The sequence below is a fragment of the Apodemus sylvaticus genome, chromosome 22 (assembly GCF_947179515.1).
Source record: "Apodemus sylvaticus chromosome 22, mApoSyl1.1, whole genome shotgun sequence".
NCBI lineage: Eukaryota > Metazoa > Chordata > Mammalia > Rodentia > Muridae > Apodemus > Apodemus sylvaticus.
This window is the reverse complement of record NC_067493.1, coordinates 51,809,056-51,827,572: the sequence shown is the minus strand read 5'-3', so window position 1 is coordinate 51,827,572 and position 18,517 is coordinate 51,809,056. Positions and strand designations below refer to the sequence as shown.

The window sequence follows — 18,517 nt, the reverse complement described above, 5'->3', positions numbered from 1 at the left end:
TCTGGATGCAATGCCTTTTATTTGTATGTGATGAGGACTAACACTCGGCAACTCCAGCGACTTGCTCACCCCACCGAGAAGCAAGGGGCTCAACAGGGTCTCTCCGCAGCAGCACTGTTCTTTAGAGGGACATGGATACCTACGCAGCCACCTGACCTGACAGGGCTCAGCTGAGATGGGAGTCTAGGGTTGTTTCAGTTAGGGGACAGAACACTAAAAGCCCAGCCCACCCCTAAAGATGCCACTGTGCCTGGTTCTGGAAAGTTTCCTGTTCACCCGCTTACAGACAACACCAGCCCTGGCTCTCCTCTGTGGACCTGATCTGGCAGAATGTTTTCTTTTTCACAGTTACTCTTTTTAAATCAACGATAGAATGACTCCACCAGAACACCAGACACCTCCCCAGATGGAACCCAAACCCAATCATAAACTGGAATGTGACTGGAGTCGAGACGACAGGCAGCGAGTGGGAAGACGCCCTAAACCTCTATCCTAGCACAGCTGAGAACTCCCTGTTGGAGGGAAGGAAGGGAGAGATGCATGCTTTACACAACCTAACTACTGTGGGAGGCCCCGCTGCGGGCCCGGCACCCCTACTTCCCCTCCAGCTGCTCGTACAGCTTGGGCACATAGTCGTCCCACTCGGCCTGGTAGCACGTGCCGGCCACCGGGGCCCCCAGGTTGTACTTCTTGCGGAAGGTCTCCACCTTGAACTTGGCGCGGTTGTCTCCAGACCTGTTGCTGAGAATGGGCTCGTCGCAGCTCAGCGCCTGTTCCTGCTCGTACACCAGCCAGACATAGCGGTGCAGACCTGCAGGAGGGGCAAGTACAGCCAGCCGGTGAGTGTGGGTGCAGTTGGGGGTGAGGTGCGCTCCAGGAGGGAAGGCCCTTGCCTAACATGCACCAATCCTCAGCCTGGTTTGCCACACGGCACAACATAAACTGGAGTGTGTAGTGGTGCACACCTGTAACCCCGGAAGTTCAGGATCACTCTCACTACCCTGAAAGCTCAAGGACAGCCTTGAGGGCTGCAGGAAATACGTCACAATCCTATAGCTCTTAGTGACTTTTTTAAAAGTTGTTTACATGTATGAGGACACAGCGAGACGGAAGTGGCTACCATTTATCAGAGCGCTCCACACAGAAGCTGCATTCCCACACTATGACAAAAGCACTGAGCTGCCAGTGAACTGCAAGGCTTCGGACAGACTTACACGAGCCATCAGAGTAGGACATGTCCATTTGGGAGGACTCCTGAGCAATTCCTAGACCTAGGACATGTATGCGAGCGCAACGAAGCGCAATGGAAGGCCGTGTGCAGGACTCCGAGGGCACACAGTGGCTCTATTCCTAACACCCACAGCCTGGCTACAGCCCAAGTCCCTGGCAAGAGCAAGGTGGAACCGTGCAGCACACTGTCACAGGGAATACTAATTAATGACAGGAAACAAATCAAGCTACAATCAAGATTAAGTCCTACTGTGGCCGCTCACCAGGTAACACACCCTACCACCCATTCTGCCCACAGGAACATGGGATCCAAAGCAACCCATGGAGACCCTTATCAGAAAATGCTGAGCTCCAGGGGAGTGACATGGACAAGACCACCTCTAAGACCTTCAGGGTGACAGGAAGAGAGGCTCCATCTTCCTGGGGTGTCCAGATGTGTGTGCCTCAAATCCCCTGCCTGAAACCTTCCGACCCACCAGTTTATCACACAAGCTAAACTTCCCTATATGTGGGAGCTGCTGGGTTTGTTCGAAGCAGAGAACAGCTGACTTGGGAGAACTGCTCCACTCCCCCCCCCCCCAGCCTCCCCCGTGACTCCTGCCTCTAATTAAATCACCTGCTACTGCAGGTGCCCTGGAGAGCCTTAAGAGTCCCTGGGAAACTCATCTATTCTCTTAGGAACACCGAGAGGCCTTCAAAGCATCTGGAAGCCTCTGGGCTTAGGGACACACAGTGAGCCACAAGCAGTGGTCCTTGTCCTTCCTGGACACTCACTAGTACAGTCAGTTCTCTGCAGACAATGCTCAGACACTGGCACTCTGCCCAGCGTCACCCACCACCACGGCAGCCTTGTTCCAGTGAAGAGGAACAGCGTGTAACAAGCTACCAGCAGCAACCATGTCTCTCACCAGCTCCAGGGGTGTGTATGAGACTTGGGGAGCACAGTGGGACCTGACTCTCACCTTCCATGTTAATACAAAACACAGAAAGAGAGAGTATGTGTGAGTGTGTGTCTATGTGTGTGTGTTCAGTGTGGCTCACTACAAACTTCCAATTCTTTTCAAAGTACCAAGCCACATTTTGGGGGAAAAGGGAGAATTATAGAGATATAAAGGAAATCTTTGGTACTAGCAGGAAAAGTGTTTGCTTTCTCTTTACAGGATCAGAAACTTCCAAGATCATCCAAAGCAGAGATTACACAGAGATCAGAGGAGGCTCAACTTCGTTTGGCCCACCCAGAGCCCCCAGCAACCCACTCCAAGCCTCCTGCAGCCCTTCCTGCCCTCTGAGCCAAGGACACCTGCTAGCCTAGAGACAGAGAGCTCATCTAGTATGAGGCCCTGGCTTTGATGTTTCAGATCCACCACAAAGCATTTACAGAAACAATCTCTCTAGGAGTCCAAGAAGTGCTTCTACAGAGGGCCCACCCCATCAGAACCAAAGTCCTAGCTCCCACATCCTACAGGCTGACTGTACCAGCAAGGACATGCCTGAAGGGGAAAGCAAGCAGGGCTCTGACCTCCTTACAGGGTCCTTGGAAAGAACCCTGTGGCAGCACACCCCCATCCCGACACTCACCCAGCCTCCCCCCACCCTCCTGTGGCAACACACCCCCCATCCCGACACTCACCCAGCCTCCCCCCACCCTCCTGTGGCAGCACACACCCCCATCCCGACACTCACCCAGCCTCCCTCCACCCTCCACCCCCTCCCAACACTCACCCAGGCTCCCCTCCCAGCCTTCCTCAACACAGCCTTTACTTACCTGTGCCACTGGGAGGCCCGGAGCCCACATAATCCGAGAGGACAGTGCCACTGCTAATGTCATTGCCCTTCATGTTGACCACCAGGAAGTGGTGCCACTCCCTGCAGAGACAGAGAACAAGGGACTGTGAGCCCCAGACACCAAGCACATTCTCCATGCTGGGCTACAGCAGGCAGATGACACACTGGGAAGCCACTGGGAAGCTACAAGGAAACCTGAAGGCCACACACCAAGAGGACCTGTTCCTGGGGTTGAGGATGAGGCCCAGGGGGTCTCCGCCTGTCCTGCATGAAGTCCCAGGCTTTCACCCCACTACTACAAAACTGTAACCCCTGGAGGTCTATGTGTCCCTGTCTAGCAGGGACTTCCACCAGATTAAGTCACATCTGGATGAGAGATAGCCTCTTCCATCTTTTCCCCAACTGGCCTGAATTTGGGGTCCTTCCTGCTCGGAGCATCTGGGTCTGTGAGCACCAGGGTGTAGAGTTTCCCAGGATCAAGGCCATCCCATGAAATGCTGCTGGGCCTATTCATAACCTGCAGAAAGGAACCAGTTTGGGGTTAAAAATCTAGAAATGCTCTCAAAACTCAACACTTTGCAACCTTATACTCCTAAAAGGTAAGATATGAAGGTGATTATTTTCTTTTACTACCGAGCCAGAAAATAGTTTGTAGTAGTTTCACCCATGCAGATCAGTGCTCATTCCTAATATAGCCTTTACTAAACACCTGAAGCTTGGGCTGGAGAGATGGCTCAGACCCAAGAACTGTTGTAAAAAGTAGACATTTTCCAGCACTCCTGGGAGGGGGCACTCATAACTTCCTGCAACTCCAGCTCCAGGAGATCTGATGCCTCTTCTGACCTCCACAGCTCCCTGCTCTCTCTCTCACACATTGGCACTCATACGCAATTAAGAATAAAACGACATCAGCCTGTAATCCCAGCACTCTGGGAGGCAGAGACAGGCAGATTTCTGAGTTCGAGGCCAGCCTGGTCTACAGAGTGAGTTCCAGAACAGCCAGGCCTACACAGAGAAACCCTGTCTTGAAAAACCAAAAAAAGCCAGGCAGTGGTAGTGCATGCCTTTAATCCCAGCACTTGGGAGGCAGAGACAGGTGGATTTCTGAGTTCGAGGTCAGCCTGGTCTACTGAGTGAGTTCCAGGACAGCCAGGGCTATACAGAGAAAGCCTGTCTCAAAAAAACAAAAAACAAAACACAAAGAATAAAACGAATCTTAAAAAGCCAGAAGTCTAAAAAAAAAAAAAAAAATTTTTTTTTTAATTTTTTTTCGAGACAGAGTTTCTCTGCATAGCCCTGACTGTCCTGGAACTCACTCCGTAGACCAGGCTGGCCTCGAACTCAGAAATCCGCCTGCCTCTGCCTCCCAAGCGCTGGGAATTAAAGATGTGAGCCACCACTGCCCAGCTTAAAACATTTTTAAACAAACAAAAAAAGTCAGATGTGGTGCATGCCTTTAATCCCAGCACTCGAGAGGCAGAAGTATGCATATCTTTGAGTTCAAGGCCAGCCAGGACCACAGAGTGAGACCACACACACACACACACACACACACAGCGGCAAACGGGCCGCTTGGGGCCAGCTGAGGTGTAATCTGCCTTCAGAAAACCAGAGCGCTCAAGGACACGTACAAAGTTTGGGACAATGGAGACAGGCCAGGGCCCCGGATGGAAACTCCCAAGTCACCATCCAAAAAGCCTGCGCTCTAAATATCTAGAGAGAACGGTTAGACCCAGTTTCTCTGAGCGTCGAAGCGCTCCTGGGCGTCAGCATCCCACCCCCGCCGCCACCCCAACCCCCACCCACCCCAAGAGCAACACAGGTAATGGGAAGGCGCTGGCCCCGGGGCCGTTTAAAGTGCAGACTGCTCCCTGGGGGTGACTGCAAGCTCGGGACACTCGAAGGTTACATAAGAGGCCTCCGGCCGTCGGGTGACGCTCCTATCCGGTAGCTGGGGCTGCAAAGGCTGAGCTCGAGGCTCGGAGCTCCAGGCCTGCTCCGCCCCGCAGTCCCCCGTCTCCCGGGCGGCGGGCCCACACCGTACCTGGGTGGGCGTTAGCACTTTGCCCAGCTCGTCCACCGTCACCCCGGCATAGTCGACCCGCAGGGCGTGCTGGGGCGGCTCGTCCACCTCTTGCAGGCACAACGGCCCGGCCCACTGGCTGATGTCGGCGGCCATGGCGACGAGGAGATGGAAGACACGCGCCCGCCGAGTCCCGAGTGCTGTTAACGTAGGGCGCTTGCGCAGTTGACTGCCGCCGCCGGACCAACCGCAGGTCAGGCCACGCCTCTTCGTTCTCTGATTGGCTGAGCCGGAGCTGGGCGGTCCGAGCGCCAGGGTCACTGCGAAGCTTCCCGCGTGGTGCCTGCAGGCCAGTGCGTGGGTGGCTACGGTGTAGATTAAAGTTGCCGCTTCTCCTTTGCATTTGAAGGACTCTTTGCCCCATTTCGCAATTCCCGTTGATAAGGTCATGCTTTCTCCCTTGCATTTCTTCAAAGGAGCATGATTTCTTCCCTTCGTTATCTTCTGTTGTTGTTTTAAAAGTTCTTTAAATGCCAACGAAATTCAACCTCCCCGAAATCAATGTGTTGGGCTTCACTGCGGATTGCGGGTGACTCCAAAGAGGCAGTTCTGCAAGTTCTGCACAGATGATGGCCTCCCATCGCCCCCTGAATATCCACACTGGAAACTGTCTTCAATTAACCTTCCAGCTGATGTGATGTAAATCTGGGCAGAATTGCATGCCCATGGTTGAGAAGAATGGCTGGATCTTGGTTGAGGCTCCAATGATAACCCCGCCTACTAGGAGTGAATGTCCTGAAGGGCTGAAACAAGACCTTTTACTGACAGTGTGACTTGACAAGACAAAGTAGAATTCAGGTTGCCAGTCAATAGCCTCATAATGTGTGTATTTCCCCGGGTGGCTCCCGGGTCATCCCAGGAGTCCTGAAAGAGAAATAGAAAGTGTGATTGGCAGGACCAGATTGAGGGAAGCTTTGGATCAACCATCGCCAACTTTGCAGTTGGATACTAGCAGCCTCCAAAGACTGGAAACGGTCAGAAATAGATGGACCTAGGTTTTTACAGTGTGTAGCTAATAGAATACAGAAGCACTTTACCCTCCAGGGACGAGATGGTCCCTGATTTGTTTGTTTACTGGTTTGGGGTGTTGTTGTTGTTGTTGAGACAGGGTTTCTCTGTAAGCCTGACTGTCCTGGATCCACTCTGTGACCAAGCTGGCCTCCAATGCAGAGCTCCACCTGCCTCTGCATTCTGCATGCTGGGATGATAGACCTGTGCCACCACCACCCAGCTCTCACTGAGTTTTTTCATTTATTTCTTAATTATATGTCAGGATGGGGTGGGAAACTGGACATGCTTGCCACAGGTCCAAATATAGAGGTCAGAGAAAAATTGAGGGTCCCTGTCTCCTTCTGTTGTACCACATGGTGCCAGGGATGGAACTCAGGTGGTCTCTTTTATAAACTTAAATAAGATCCTTATAACCTCCAGGAAATCCACTCAAATCTAGCTCTCGTGGATCAAATGGACTCCATCCAGAAAAGTACCCCTGTCAATCAAAAGCCTAAGTTCCCCACCTGCTGCATATTCTAGAGGGTGGGAATCCTCCCCAGTTCCCTGGTTTGGGGATTCCCCTCCCCCAACCACCAAGACCTTGGGTCTAAGGGTTTCAAACTTCTGAATCTACTTAACTTTGTTTTCCCAGGTATTTGTTACAGGGTTCGTAATTTGACTAAAACAAAAATACTTCTCAAACCTGCATATTAGCTGGGCATGATGACACGAGCCTTTACTTCCAGCCTTTGGGAGGCAGAGGCAAGCTGATCTCTCTCTCTGCGGCTTTTCAAGGCCAGCCTGGCCAACAACAGCAACAACAACAACAAACTAAGAACAAAAAATAAAAATGTGCACTGAAACTAGACAGACAGGGCTGGAGAGATGGCTCAGCAGTTAAGAGCACTGACTGCTCTTCCAGAGGTCTTGAGTTCAGTTCCCGGCAACCACATGGTGGCTCACAACCATCTGTAATGGAATCTGAAGCCCTCTCTTCTGGTGTGTCTGAAGACAGCTACAGTGTACTCATCATATATATAAAGTAAATAAATAAAATCTTTTTTTTTAAAAAAGGGGGGGGGGAAGAAAAAAGAAACTGGACAGATGGTTCAGTGGGTAAGAACACTCGGTGCTCGTCCAGAGGATCTGGTTGTGATTTCCATCACACATGACAGATTACTAACAGCTGCCTGTATCCAGCCCCAAAGGATCTGATACTCTCTATTGGCTTGTGTGATTATTGTACACACACACACACACAGAAAGAGAGAGACAGACAGACAGACAGACAGAGAACAATGTTCTTTGAGCCAGTTGTGGAAGACTATATCTGCAACACTAGTTCTTAGTAAGCTCCAATAGGAACTTGATTCTAAGTCTAGCCTGGGCTACATACAGTTTTTTTAAAAACTGTAAAAATAACACTGCTTTTTTAGTTTTTCAGTTATTTTCAAAATCTGTGTGCATGTATGAATGTGTGTGTACTCATATGAATGTGTGTGTGTGCATGCATGCACGCACAAGCTTTTGTGATACCTGAGGAAGCCAGAATAGGACATGAGATTCCCTGGAGGTGGAGTCACATCCAGTTGTAAACTTTTCAAAGTGGATGCTAGGATGTGAATTCTCATCCTCTGAAAGAGCAGTAGGTGCCTGGACTGACCAGCCATCTCTCTGACCCCTAAAATGTGTATTTTAAACCAGTTACCCTGATGTGAATGATCTGTGAATTGTGTGGTCCGGAGTTAGTTGTTGAATATGGAGGTTTCTATAGAGGTTTCTCCTTTCCTTGCTCAGTCAGTGACTCGGAAGCGGCTGAGGCTGTAAACCCATCAAGGACGAGACCCCATGTGGTCCACTGTGGGGAGAGAGCAGCTCAAGCTGACTCCAGGCTCTGGGTCAGAGAGAGCAGCAGGGAAGTGACAGTTCCTTGCTTGTGCTAAGGAGTGGGTGTCCCTGTCTATGTCCCTGTTTATGTGCATGTATGCATGCAGGAACCTGTAAAGGCCCTAAGAGGGAGTCAGATCTCCTGGAACCTATTTGTAGAAACCGTCATCTTTCTCCAGAACCAGAGACATGCCCTAAACCTCTAGGTAAAGATCCAGTGTGGGGTGGGAGGTTAGGAGGAGAGCGAGGGGGGTTCCAGGGAGCTTCTTGCACAAGCACAGACTCTCAGTGCTTCCTGATTGGTCAGAATACTACATTCAGTATGGTGTCAGTTGTGTGTTACTGCAACAAATACCTGTGACAATCAGATTATCAAGGAGAAAGGGTTGGCTGGGCTCTGTCTGTGATCAGGTGTCCCCATTGCTATTGGGGATCTGCAGCGACATAGCCCAATGTGGCAGGGCAGTGTGTGGCAGGGCAGATGAGTAGAGAGAGAGCACCAGTGTTACCCAATGCCCTTCAGGAGATGCTGCTCATGACCTATGAGCTGAGGTCCCAGCCTCTAGCACACTGGCCCCTAGGAGCCATTAAAGGTATAAATGATGAAAGGGGGAGGGGGGGAGAGTCAGTCAGTGTTTGGCTTTGTTTGCGCTTGCAAAGGATCTGGGTTTGGTTCTGAGCACCCCCGCGGCAGCTCATAAATGTCTGTAACTCCAGTTCCAGGAGATCTACCTCCCTCTTATGGCCTTTACAGGCTCCTGCATGCACCCGTGCACATAAACTCACACAGGCGTGTGCACAAATGTGTGCACGCACACACAGTAAATATTAAAATATAAATCATAGGCCTACGATGCGACTGGAATGTACAACATCCACAGCAGAAACAAGGTGTAGTGCTGCACATCAGAGAGCCCAGCGCTCTGGAGGTAAAGGCGGGTCAGAAGTTCAAGGCTGTTGTTAAAACCTAGAGTCCCAAACTACTGAGAGCTGTGTGACTCAAAGTGTGTGTGTGTCTCAGTCAGGGTTTCTACTCCTGCACAAACACCATGACCAAGAAGCAAGCTGGGGAGGAAAGGGTTTATTCAGCTTACACTTCCACACTGCTGATCATCACCAAAGGAAGTCAGGACTGCAACTCAAGCAGGTCAGGAAGCAGGAGCTGATGCAGAGGCCATGAAGGCATGTCACTTAATGGCTTGCTTCCCCTGGCTTGCTCAGCTGGCTCTGTTATAGAACCCAAGACCACCAGTCCAGGGATGGCCCCGCCCACAATGGACTGGCCCCACCCACAATGGGCGGGGCCCCATCCTTGATCACTAATTGAGAAAAGGCCTTCCAGCTGGAGCTCATGGAGGCATTTCCTCACCTGAAGCTCCTTTCTCTGGGATAACGCCCGCTTGTGTCAAGTTGACACACAAAACCAGCCAGTACAGTGTGGGGGTGGTGTGTGGGGGGGGAGGGTTGAAATTGTAGCATGTGTTAAAACAAGTCAGGGAAGCAGCAAGAAGAAAGAAAAGAAAATACATTTCTTTTTGAGACAGGATGTCATGTAGCCTAGGATAGCCTTAAACTGGCTATGCAGTTTCCTTGTTTCTTTCTTTCTTTCCACACATGCAATGCTTGTGTGTTTTTCTCAGTTATTTGTCAGCCTGTGGGTCCAGCCGGTTGCTCCAGGAAGCTCTGGTTGTGGGTAGACTCCGGTAAACCTGAGGACTGTTTTGATTGGTGAGTATGATGGGATGTCCACAGAGATGGTGAATCACCCTGGCAGCTTCTCTCCAGGAGTACTGCCTCTGTGTGCAAAGGAGTCAAGGGAGGCCTAGAGAAAATCAAAGCTCTGTGTCCCTCGGGCTTGGTCTGCAACAGGCAACCGTAAGCTGTCACCGTGAGGCACAGAGGGTCTGAGAGTGGTGACCTGTGCACACAGGAGCTGGCTGACAGCAAGGAATCAGACTGAGCTGTGGTTTGGAAATTGCCTTCTGGTTGGTCTCCTGGAGTCCTGCTTTGTTTCTTAGGATTACTCGTGTGTGTGTGTGTGTGTGTGTGTGTGTGTGTGTGTCCTTAATCTCAAAGCTGCTGAAAACACACCCCATACTCTTGCTGGCTTCTTTCAAAAATTCCTTGAAAAAAATCAGGAAATGTATATATTTCTTTTTGAGACAGGATCTCATGTAGCCCAGGCTAGCCTTAAACTGGCTATGCAGCCTAAGCTGGCCTAGAACTCTCCATCCTTCTTGTATTCAGTTGTCTGTTCAGAAACCCAACAGCTCAGCTCTCAGTCCCCAACCTCGGTTAACGGTTAACCCTTTAGAGCAGCCAGCGGATCTCAACTTGTGGATTGCAATCCTTCTGGATGGGGGGTGGTCACCAGATATCCTGCATGTTACAGTTTTACATTATGATCCAAAACAGTAGCAAAATTACAGTTATGAAGTAGGAACAAACCTAATTTCATGGCTGGGGGTCACCACAGCATGAGGGACTGTATTAAAGGGTCACAGCGTTAGGAAGGTTGAGAGTCAGTGGCTTAGACAGTTTATTGAGAGGTCCTGGGTCAGCCTGCTCATCTCTCTTCAGAAATTTTTTTTTAAGACAAGGTCTCACTATGTAGCCTTGGCTAGCCTGTAGGTCACTGTGTAGACTAGGCTGGCCTTGAACTCACAGAGTTTTATCTGCTTTTGTCTCTGGATGAAAGGTGTGTACCACCACCATTCCTGGCTTGTTGGGGTTTTGAAGTTACATTTATTTATTTATTTATTCATTTATTTATTAATTGGGGGTGGGTGAACAGGTGAGGACAGAGGGCAGAGACAACTTGAGGGAGTTGGTTCTGTGGTTTTACTGCATGGGGAATGGATCGAACAAAGGTTATAGGGCTTGGTAGCCTTTGCCCATTGAGCCATCTTGCTGGCCCCTAATTTGGATCTTTTTTGAGAGGCAGAGTCTTACTGTCTAGCCCAGGCTGACCTAGAACTCACAATCCTCCTTTGTCAGCATCCTGATTTGTATGATTACCAGAGAGGGAGCATTGGGCCGGGACAGGGCTTCAAACATTGGCCATGTCTAGCTGTTTGGCTTCCCTTACATTGCTGTGGGCATGAGCCATGTCCCCCACCACTGCAGACAGCTTCTCCTCAATCGAAGGGGCAAAAATTTATGCCATATTGATGAATATCTTGCACAGAAGCATGAATAATAGGAACTGCATACACTGCCGGCCACTTAATTAAAACAGTCTCCATCATGACATTATTAAAACCTTTTGAATTTACCAGAGCGCTCGGGAATTATCGGAACACAGCAACCTTGGATGTACTGTGACCTCCCTGACTGGTTTGAACTGGTGGGGGAGGCACTGTCATTGATATCTGTCCAGAAGTTCAAGGTAAGTAAACAGAGACACTGGGGAACACATGAGAGCCCAGCTGGACCCTCAGAGAAGTGACAAAGTCCTCAGCGGATACTGAGTCAGATAACTTCATTCACAGTCATTAGTTAGTTGCTTTAGAGTCCAAGGGTCCTCAACCTTCCTAACACCATGACCCTTTAATACAGTTCTTCATGCTGTGGTGACCCCCAACCGTGAAATTATTCTCATTGCTACTTCATAACTAGTTTGATAACTAGTATGGATCGTAATGTAAATATCTGACATGCAGGGTGTTTATATGCGTGTGACCCCTAAGGGGTTGTGAATCTTGAATTTCTTGTTTTAGACACATATTTGGTGATGTGGAGGGGGCTGCTTCCGTGTTTCCAAGTGGGAGGAGGGTTCTAGCAGACAGATGGAAGATTTCCACTTACTCCTCTTTGGAGGGTATAGGGCGATGACTGGGAGTTCACACTGCACCCTGCTTTTTGTGGGTGCACCCAGCACCCACATCGGGTGGCTAATAGCCTGTGCCAAGCCTGGCACCTTGTTCTGTTCTGGCCTTTTGTGAGCGCACACGTGCGCGTGCGCACACGCATGCACACACGCGCGCACACACACACACACACACACACACACACTAAAAGTAAAATATTTAATTCTCTTGAGAGTCAATTAGGCCTGTCACACTGTATTCAGGTCTCATGGGGAAATAGCAGGTACATCATTTTTTATGTAAAATTTTAGGGTCTCATGTCAGTGTTAGTGGCAAATGAAACGTGGTCTCTCAAACTACTTAAATTATTTCTCTTCTCCTTTCAGTGCCCACCCCCATCCAAAGGGAAGTTAAGAGACTTCACAGAACCAGGCATAGATACACAAGGCCTTTAATCCCAGCAGGTAGATCTCTGTGAGTTTGAGGCTAACCTGGTCTACAGTGTGAGTTCCAGGACAGCCAGAGCTATGTAGGGAGACCCTGTCTCAAACAAACAAACAACTCCAGCCTAGTATCTAGTACTGGGGGTAGCTCCGTGATACAGGACTTGCCTAGCACTGTGATGGCCTGGATTCTGTCGCTGGCACTGCACTTAATTAAATAATTTAAAATTCTAGTGCTCTCACATGTCCTGGGTTGGCCTTGAACTTGGTATGTAGCTAAGGTGAACCTGACCTTCAGATCCTTCTACCTGCCCCCCACCTACAAAGTGTAGAGACCACACAGGGAGGGTGTGTCTCGGGGTGCTTGTTATCCTTGGCTTAACACTTTGCTGGGGATAGAAACAGGGATGTTTGTTGCCCAGGCTAAGCAACCACGCCCCCTGCTGAGCCATGCCCCTGGCCAGCTGTGGACTTTTAAGTCTCTTCTCTGCAACCTGCAGCACTTCCTGGGACGTGGGGAAAGGCTGGGCTTGTACATGGCTGTTGGAGTGGAATCTTTGGGGACACGGTATTTGGTGGGATCTAGAGACTTCTGGCATGCTTGTATCGGATACCATCTCTTGTGAGAACCTGCCCGCGCCACATTGTGAACAGTCCTTCGACCTTTGTCTTAGTTCTTGGCACATAACTCCTGAGATCATTGGCCTTCAGAGTAGCAAGTGGACTGCTGAGGGGCTTTGGGGGGGTTCAATTGTGTTAACTGGCTCGATTTCAGATGGAAGGTGGTCCCCAGAGAGACCAAAGCAATGTTAGAGGGCGGGGCCTTTTACCCTCAGCTCCCTGTGGAAGGGAGAGGTGGAAGGTAATCGGTTGTATGTACGTGGAAGCTTCTATAAATAAAAAACTGTAGCGGCAGAGTTCAGAAGGGCTGAGATAAGCCGACCTTGGGCAGCGCCTAGGGAGGGCACCGTTCTGCATTCCTTCCCACGTGTCTTGCCGCGTGTCTATTTCTAAGGGTCTCTGTTCCCTTGGTGACATTCATTAGAGTAGCAGTTCTGCGCCACCGCACGGAAGTGAGCGAACTGAGCCTGAAGAGGGTCTGTGGGAAGGTCAGAAGTGCTGAGGTACTGAAGTCAGAGGCAGGGGCATCTCCCCCTGCGGGTACCGTCGGAACCGCACAACCCGGAGTGAGAATCAAGAGTCTGCCTCAGGAGTGACCCCTTGACTGTCGCCGGCAGTGGTAAAGCTCCACTCTGGACAAGCATGCGGCCTTCACAGCACCAGCTGAGCTCACACGGGGTGGCACGAAGACGCCCCCAAATATGTTAAGCGCAAAAAAGCAAGCATCAGCAGAACAGCAATGAATATGGCGTTGGGGGGCCACCAAGAGGGCTTGGAGATAAAAAAGACCAACTGCTAAGCCTAACAGCCTTCCTCGATCCCCGAGATCCCCAAGCCCCTCTCTCCTGGAGGAAGGAGAGAACTGGCCGCCATACTCCAGCTGTGACTTTGGGACCAGAGTTGGTTTTCTTTTCTTTTCTTTTCTTTTCTTTTTTTTTTTTTTCCTTCTCGCTCCGGCTCCGCGATTGATTGATTATATGATTATATGTGAGTACACTGTAGCTGTCTTCGGACACACCAGAAGAGGGCATCAGAGCTCAGTACAGATGGTCATGAGCCACCCTGTGGTTGCTGGGATTTGAACTCAGGACCTCCAGAAGAGCAGTCAGTGCTCTTAACCATTGATCCATCTCTCCAGCCCCACAGTTAGTTTTCAAAACAGCAAGTTGTAATCTCTGAGTTTGAGGCCAGCCTGGTCTACAGAGCACGTTCCAGGACAGCCAGGGCTACACAGGGAAAGAAGCTGTCTCAAAAAACAAAACAAAACAACAACCAAAACAAAAACCCCAACCAATTAACTAGCTACTAAATTAATAATTAATCAATTAAATTGCATAAATAAATTACTTCTCTCAATTATTTGGTCCTAGAAATGAAAAAGCTAACACATTTTCCTACCCTTTGGAAGGGATCAATTAAAATGTGAGGTATTATAAGAAAGATCCCCAAAATCAAGGTTTGGGGATGAATGTTTCTATTCCCCACAGCTGACACTGCAGAAGTGACTGTTCCCAGTATTTAAGGACAGGATGGCCTTCAATGAATTATCCAGAGGAATTCTTGCTTTGTGTCCCAGCTCTGGACAACGGATCAGGGATCATGGGATAGATACATTTTAGACTATCGGAGCCTGGGCTGTGGGTGAGTCTTGGCTTTTCCCATGAGCTGTGACCTTGAAAGAGACATTGAGTATGTCTTGGCCTGCCCTGGTTTCTCTGGACGGCAGTGGCTATTAGCGGAACTGAAATCTCTAAAAGTCTTTTGAGTTTCATGCATCTTGGCTGAATCATTATCAGATGGCCTTGGTGGAGGGATCCGCTCAGGGCTGAGAGCGCCACCTGGTGACCAAGTTTGTAGGTAAGCGCGTCTGTTGGTTCTAGGTCCAGAGAGCATGGACAGTTTTTCTTATTTTATCTGTTCCCCCTAGTCTGATGGCTAGTCTTGGTTAATTTTACACGGCTCAAACCTGAGAAGAGGGAATTCTGACTGAGGGACTGCCTCCATCCTACCGTACCTAGGCACATTTGTGGCGCATTTTTTTTTTTAATAAACTGATGTCAGAGAGCCTAGCCCTCTTTAGGCGGTGCTATCCCTAGGCAGTGGGGGCCTAGGCAAAGCTAGTACACAGCAGAGTTCCTTAATGTTTTGCTTTAGTTTCATTCCTTGGCTTCTCTCAATGATAGACATCAAAGTATAAGCTGAAAAACACCCCTTCCTGCCCCGTTTGTCTCATCATAATGTTCACCATAGCAACCAAAGAAAAATAGAGTGCTTTCCTTTTTGTTTGTTGTCTTTGTTTTGAAACTGGTTAAGTAGCTTGTATTGGCCTCAAATTCAGCGGTTTAGAGCACCGACTACTCTTCTGCAGATCCTGAGTTCAAATACCAGCAACCACATGGTGGCTCACAACCAGCTCTTAACCAGCTCCGACGCCCTCTTCTGAAGTGTCTGAAGACAGCTACAGTGTACTTACATGTAATAAATAAATAAATCTTTAAAAAAAAAAGGGGAGTAGGATGATCAGATGTTCAAGGTCACTCCTACTCTGTAGCCAGCCAGTTCAAGCCAGATTGAGCCGTCTGGCCTTCGGAAATGGAATGTACACGGTGGGAAGGAACACATGCAAACAGGAAAAGACTCGCCCTCAAGCCTAGACCGTGACTGATCTAGTGACATAAGACCCTCTCATTAAAACAACACCGGGAATAAAGGCTTCGAGAGGTGAACTTTGGGATGTACACCCAAACTCTAGCGTGTGCTATGAGGGATGTGGGCGCGTTGAGAGCCAAGGCTCACATCGGGATGCTTTCTCTGTAGGTTCCAACTTTGTGCACGATCTCACCCCTGAAAACAGGGGTTGCTGTTAGAGGCTCGTCTGGCCAGCCAGCTTGCTTCTGGGGTTCCTAAAATCACATAAAATAAAAAAAAAATATTAATGAAAAAATGAGCATAGTATTTTTTAATAATTTATTTTTTATATTATGTACATTGATGTTTTGACAACATGTGCGTCTGTGTATGAGTGTTGGATCCCTGCAACAGGGGTTAACACACAGTTGTGAGACTCCATGTGGCTGCTGGGAATTGAACTTGGGTCCTCTGGAAGAACAGCCAGTGTTCTTAACTGTTGAGCCATCTCTCCACACACACCTCTTTTTTTTTTTTTTTTTTTTTTTTTTTTTTTTGGTGTTTTGGATTTGTTTTTTTCGAGACAGGGTTTCTCTGTATAGCCCTGGCTGTTCTGGAACTCACTCTGTAGACCAGGCTGGCCTCGAACTCAGAAATTCGCCTGCCTCTGCCTCCCAGAGTGCTGGGATTACAGGCGTGCGCCACCACCACCAACTGGCATCACACACCTCTTTTAAGCCTTATTATGTGCATTAGTGGTTCGCCTGGTGTACGTCTTTGAGGGTGCCGGATCCCCTTGAACTGGAGTTATAGTTGTGAACTGTCATGTGGGTGCTGGGAATTGAACCTCCATCCTCTGGAAGAGTGGACAGTGCTTTTAACTACTGAGCCAACTCTCCAGCCCCCAGGCATAGTATGTTTTTGTTGTTGTTGTTGTTGTTTATCTGGTCTGGGTTTGTTTTTTGATTTCTTTGTGTGTGGTTTTGTTTTGTTTTTGTTTGTTTTTAAGACAGCATCTCACTTTGTATTTCTGGTTGACCTGGAACTCACTCCATAGACCAGGCTGGTCTAGAACTCACAGAGATCCCCCTATCTCTGCCTCCCAAGTGTTCATATTAAATTATCTTTACAAAGATTTTTGTCAAAGTTAAGTCCCAGTTCTGTCTCCCAGCCCTATGTTCCCAGAAAGAAGACTCAGATTCAAATTATATTTACAAATATCTTGTCCATATAGCTAGTAAGCTAGTCTCTACTCTGAGTAGATCATAGCTAAAGACACCCAGGTGTCCTTCCAGAAAGTACTGTCTGTTTCTTGTTTTTGTTTTGAATTCTTTCTAATAATTGTTTAGCAGTTTCCCATACTAGGCCAGATTGGTTTGCATAAAAACAACATTCTTCCCCTAGGAACTCACAGATGCCTCCCTTTCAGCAGCCGTTAAGCCTGTCCTCTGTGGTTCGAGAGGACCGCTGTAGCCAGGTTTGATTTTAGAGTGAGTATGTATTATTGTACCAAGGTCATGTCTCCCTTGATCTGATTGGTTTAGCTGTGTTGTACCTATGGGAGGCGTAGCTATGACTTGTGTTACTGTAGGGTGAGCTCCTTTGGGAGGGTTGGGGCGGCTAACATGGAATCTTTTGTTTGGGGATGAGGGGAAGTTCAGAAATTAAAAGACAGGGTAAAATGTGAGCATGTCATTAGAAACAACGAATTCATTAAATTCTTAGACAAATGGATGGAGCTGGAGAACATCATACTAAGTGAGGCAACCCAGTCTCAAAAGATCAATCATGGTTATGCACTCACTGATAAGTGGATATTAGCCTAGAAACTTGGAAAAACCATAACATAATCCACATATTAAATGATGTCCGAGAAGAACAGAGGAGTGGCCCCTGGTTCTGGAAAGTCTCAGTGGAGCAGTATAGGGGAATACCAGAACAGGGAAGTGGGAAGGGGTGGATGGGGGAACATGGGGAGGGAAGAGGGCTTATGGGACTTTCGGGGAGTGGGGAACCAGAAAAGGGGAAATCGTTTGAAATGTAAATAAAAACATATCGAATAAATAATATGAGCATGTGAATAATTAGGAGGAAAGAACGGATCCGGTGGTGGAGCCAGAGTGGGCGGGACTAAAAGCTGGTACATGGGCGGAGCCATAGTGGGCGGGACTAAAAGCCAGTAAATGGGAGGAGGCTTGTGGTTGAGTTTTTGTCTGATTCCTGTGTTTTGGGGCCCTATGGTAAACCAGCTAGGATTTGATGGTATGGAAGCAGCATCTTTGGAGGAGAAGCGCACGGATCCTGTCCTTAGCAGTACTCGGATCTGCTTGCGGAGCCCTGCAGCGGCCAGAGAATGGACCAGTTCCTGAAAGCTGTTATGCTGATGGCAAAATTCTCGAAGGCTTTTTTGAGAGCTGCTGAGACAGAGAGGCCGCCTGATGTATAAAATGGATTTAGTCCTGCTGACAGTCTTAATTCTGAGTCCCGAAACAAGTTGGGTGGAGTTGGATTCTCCGAGTCAGAGCTCACTCTCGAGCTGCTTTTAATGGTTTAGAGTGCAAAGTTCTCTTCAAAGTGTCAAAAGGGACGCTACAGAAAGAGTAGCAGTTAGAGTTCCTCAGAGGAGGGTCCATCCTCGGGGTCACAATAAAATTCTACAGGTGGCAAACATCCAGACCAAAAGTCAGGAGGTGCTAACTGTAAACGTGTGAGAACCCTAAAGAGGCAAAGTTAATATACGTTTTGCTTAATAAGGTTAAAGGACACTGACAAGTAGCACACGGGTCGCAGCCAGCCTGGTGGCGGGCTTAGGCTTAAGCGTCCCCTGTTCACAGCATCTTCATGTGTCCGCCGGAGAGGCATTGAGGGCAGAGGAATTACTGTCTGCCTCTCTGTTGTTGGAGACATTTAGGATACGGGTGCAGACTCTGAGATCCTCCACTGGACAAGAGAATCCACCCCATCACGTGAGACAGGAGTAGGAGGGATTCATCTTCCCTGTAGATGAGGAGTCCGTCCTTTTTGGTTTGACCCGAGAC

At 48.9% G+C, this 18,517-nt stretch overlaps 1 protein-coding gene across 1 annotated transcript; it reads right to left on the bottom strand.

Annotated features, from left to right (window-relative positions):
* On the bottom strand, positions 1-5,254 carry Pebp1 (phosphatidylethanolamine binding protein 1). The gene is made up of 4 exons (XM_052168453.1): positions 5,060-5,254; positions 3,419-3,532; positions 2,996-3,092; positions 1-811 (listed from the first exon to the last, which is right to left on the bottom strand). Exons 1-4 carry the CDS (start codon positions 5,192-5,194, stop codon positions 594-596), a joined length of 564 nt encoding a protein of 187 aa, XP_052024413.1. The 5' UTR covers positions 5,195-5,254; the 3' UTR covers positions 1-593.
* Positions 5,255-18,517: the final 13,263 nt, after the last annotated feature.

What these genes read in the sequence shown, in the direction of transcription:
- Pebp1 (XM_052168453.1), bottom strand. Translation starts at nt 5,194, where the DNA reads ATGGCCGCCGACATCAGCCAGTGGGCCGGGCCGTTGTGCCTGCAAGAG. An exon ending in AGGACCCCAAATTCAGGCCA is followed by an intron (nt 3,093 to 3,418) that starts GTTGGGGAAAAG and finishes CTCTGCAGGGAG; the next exon opens with TGGCACCACTTCCTGGTGGT. An exon ending in CGGGCCTCCCAGTGGCACAG is followed by an intron (nt 812 to 2,995) that starts GTAAGTAAAGGC and finishes CCCCTCCTGCAG; the next exon opens with GTCTGCACCGCTATGTCTGG.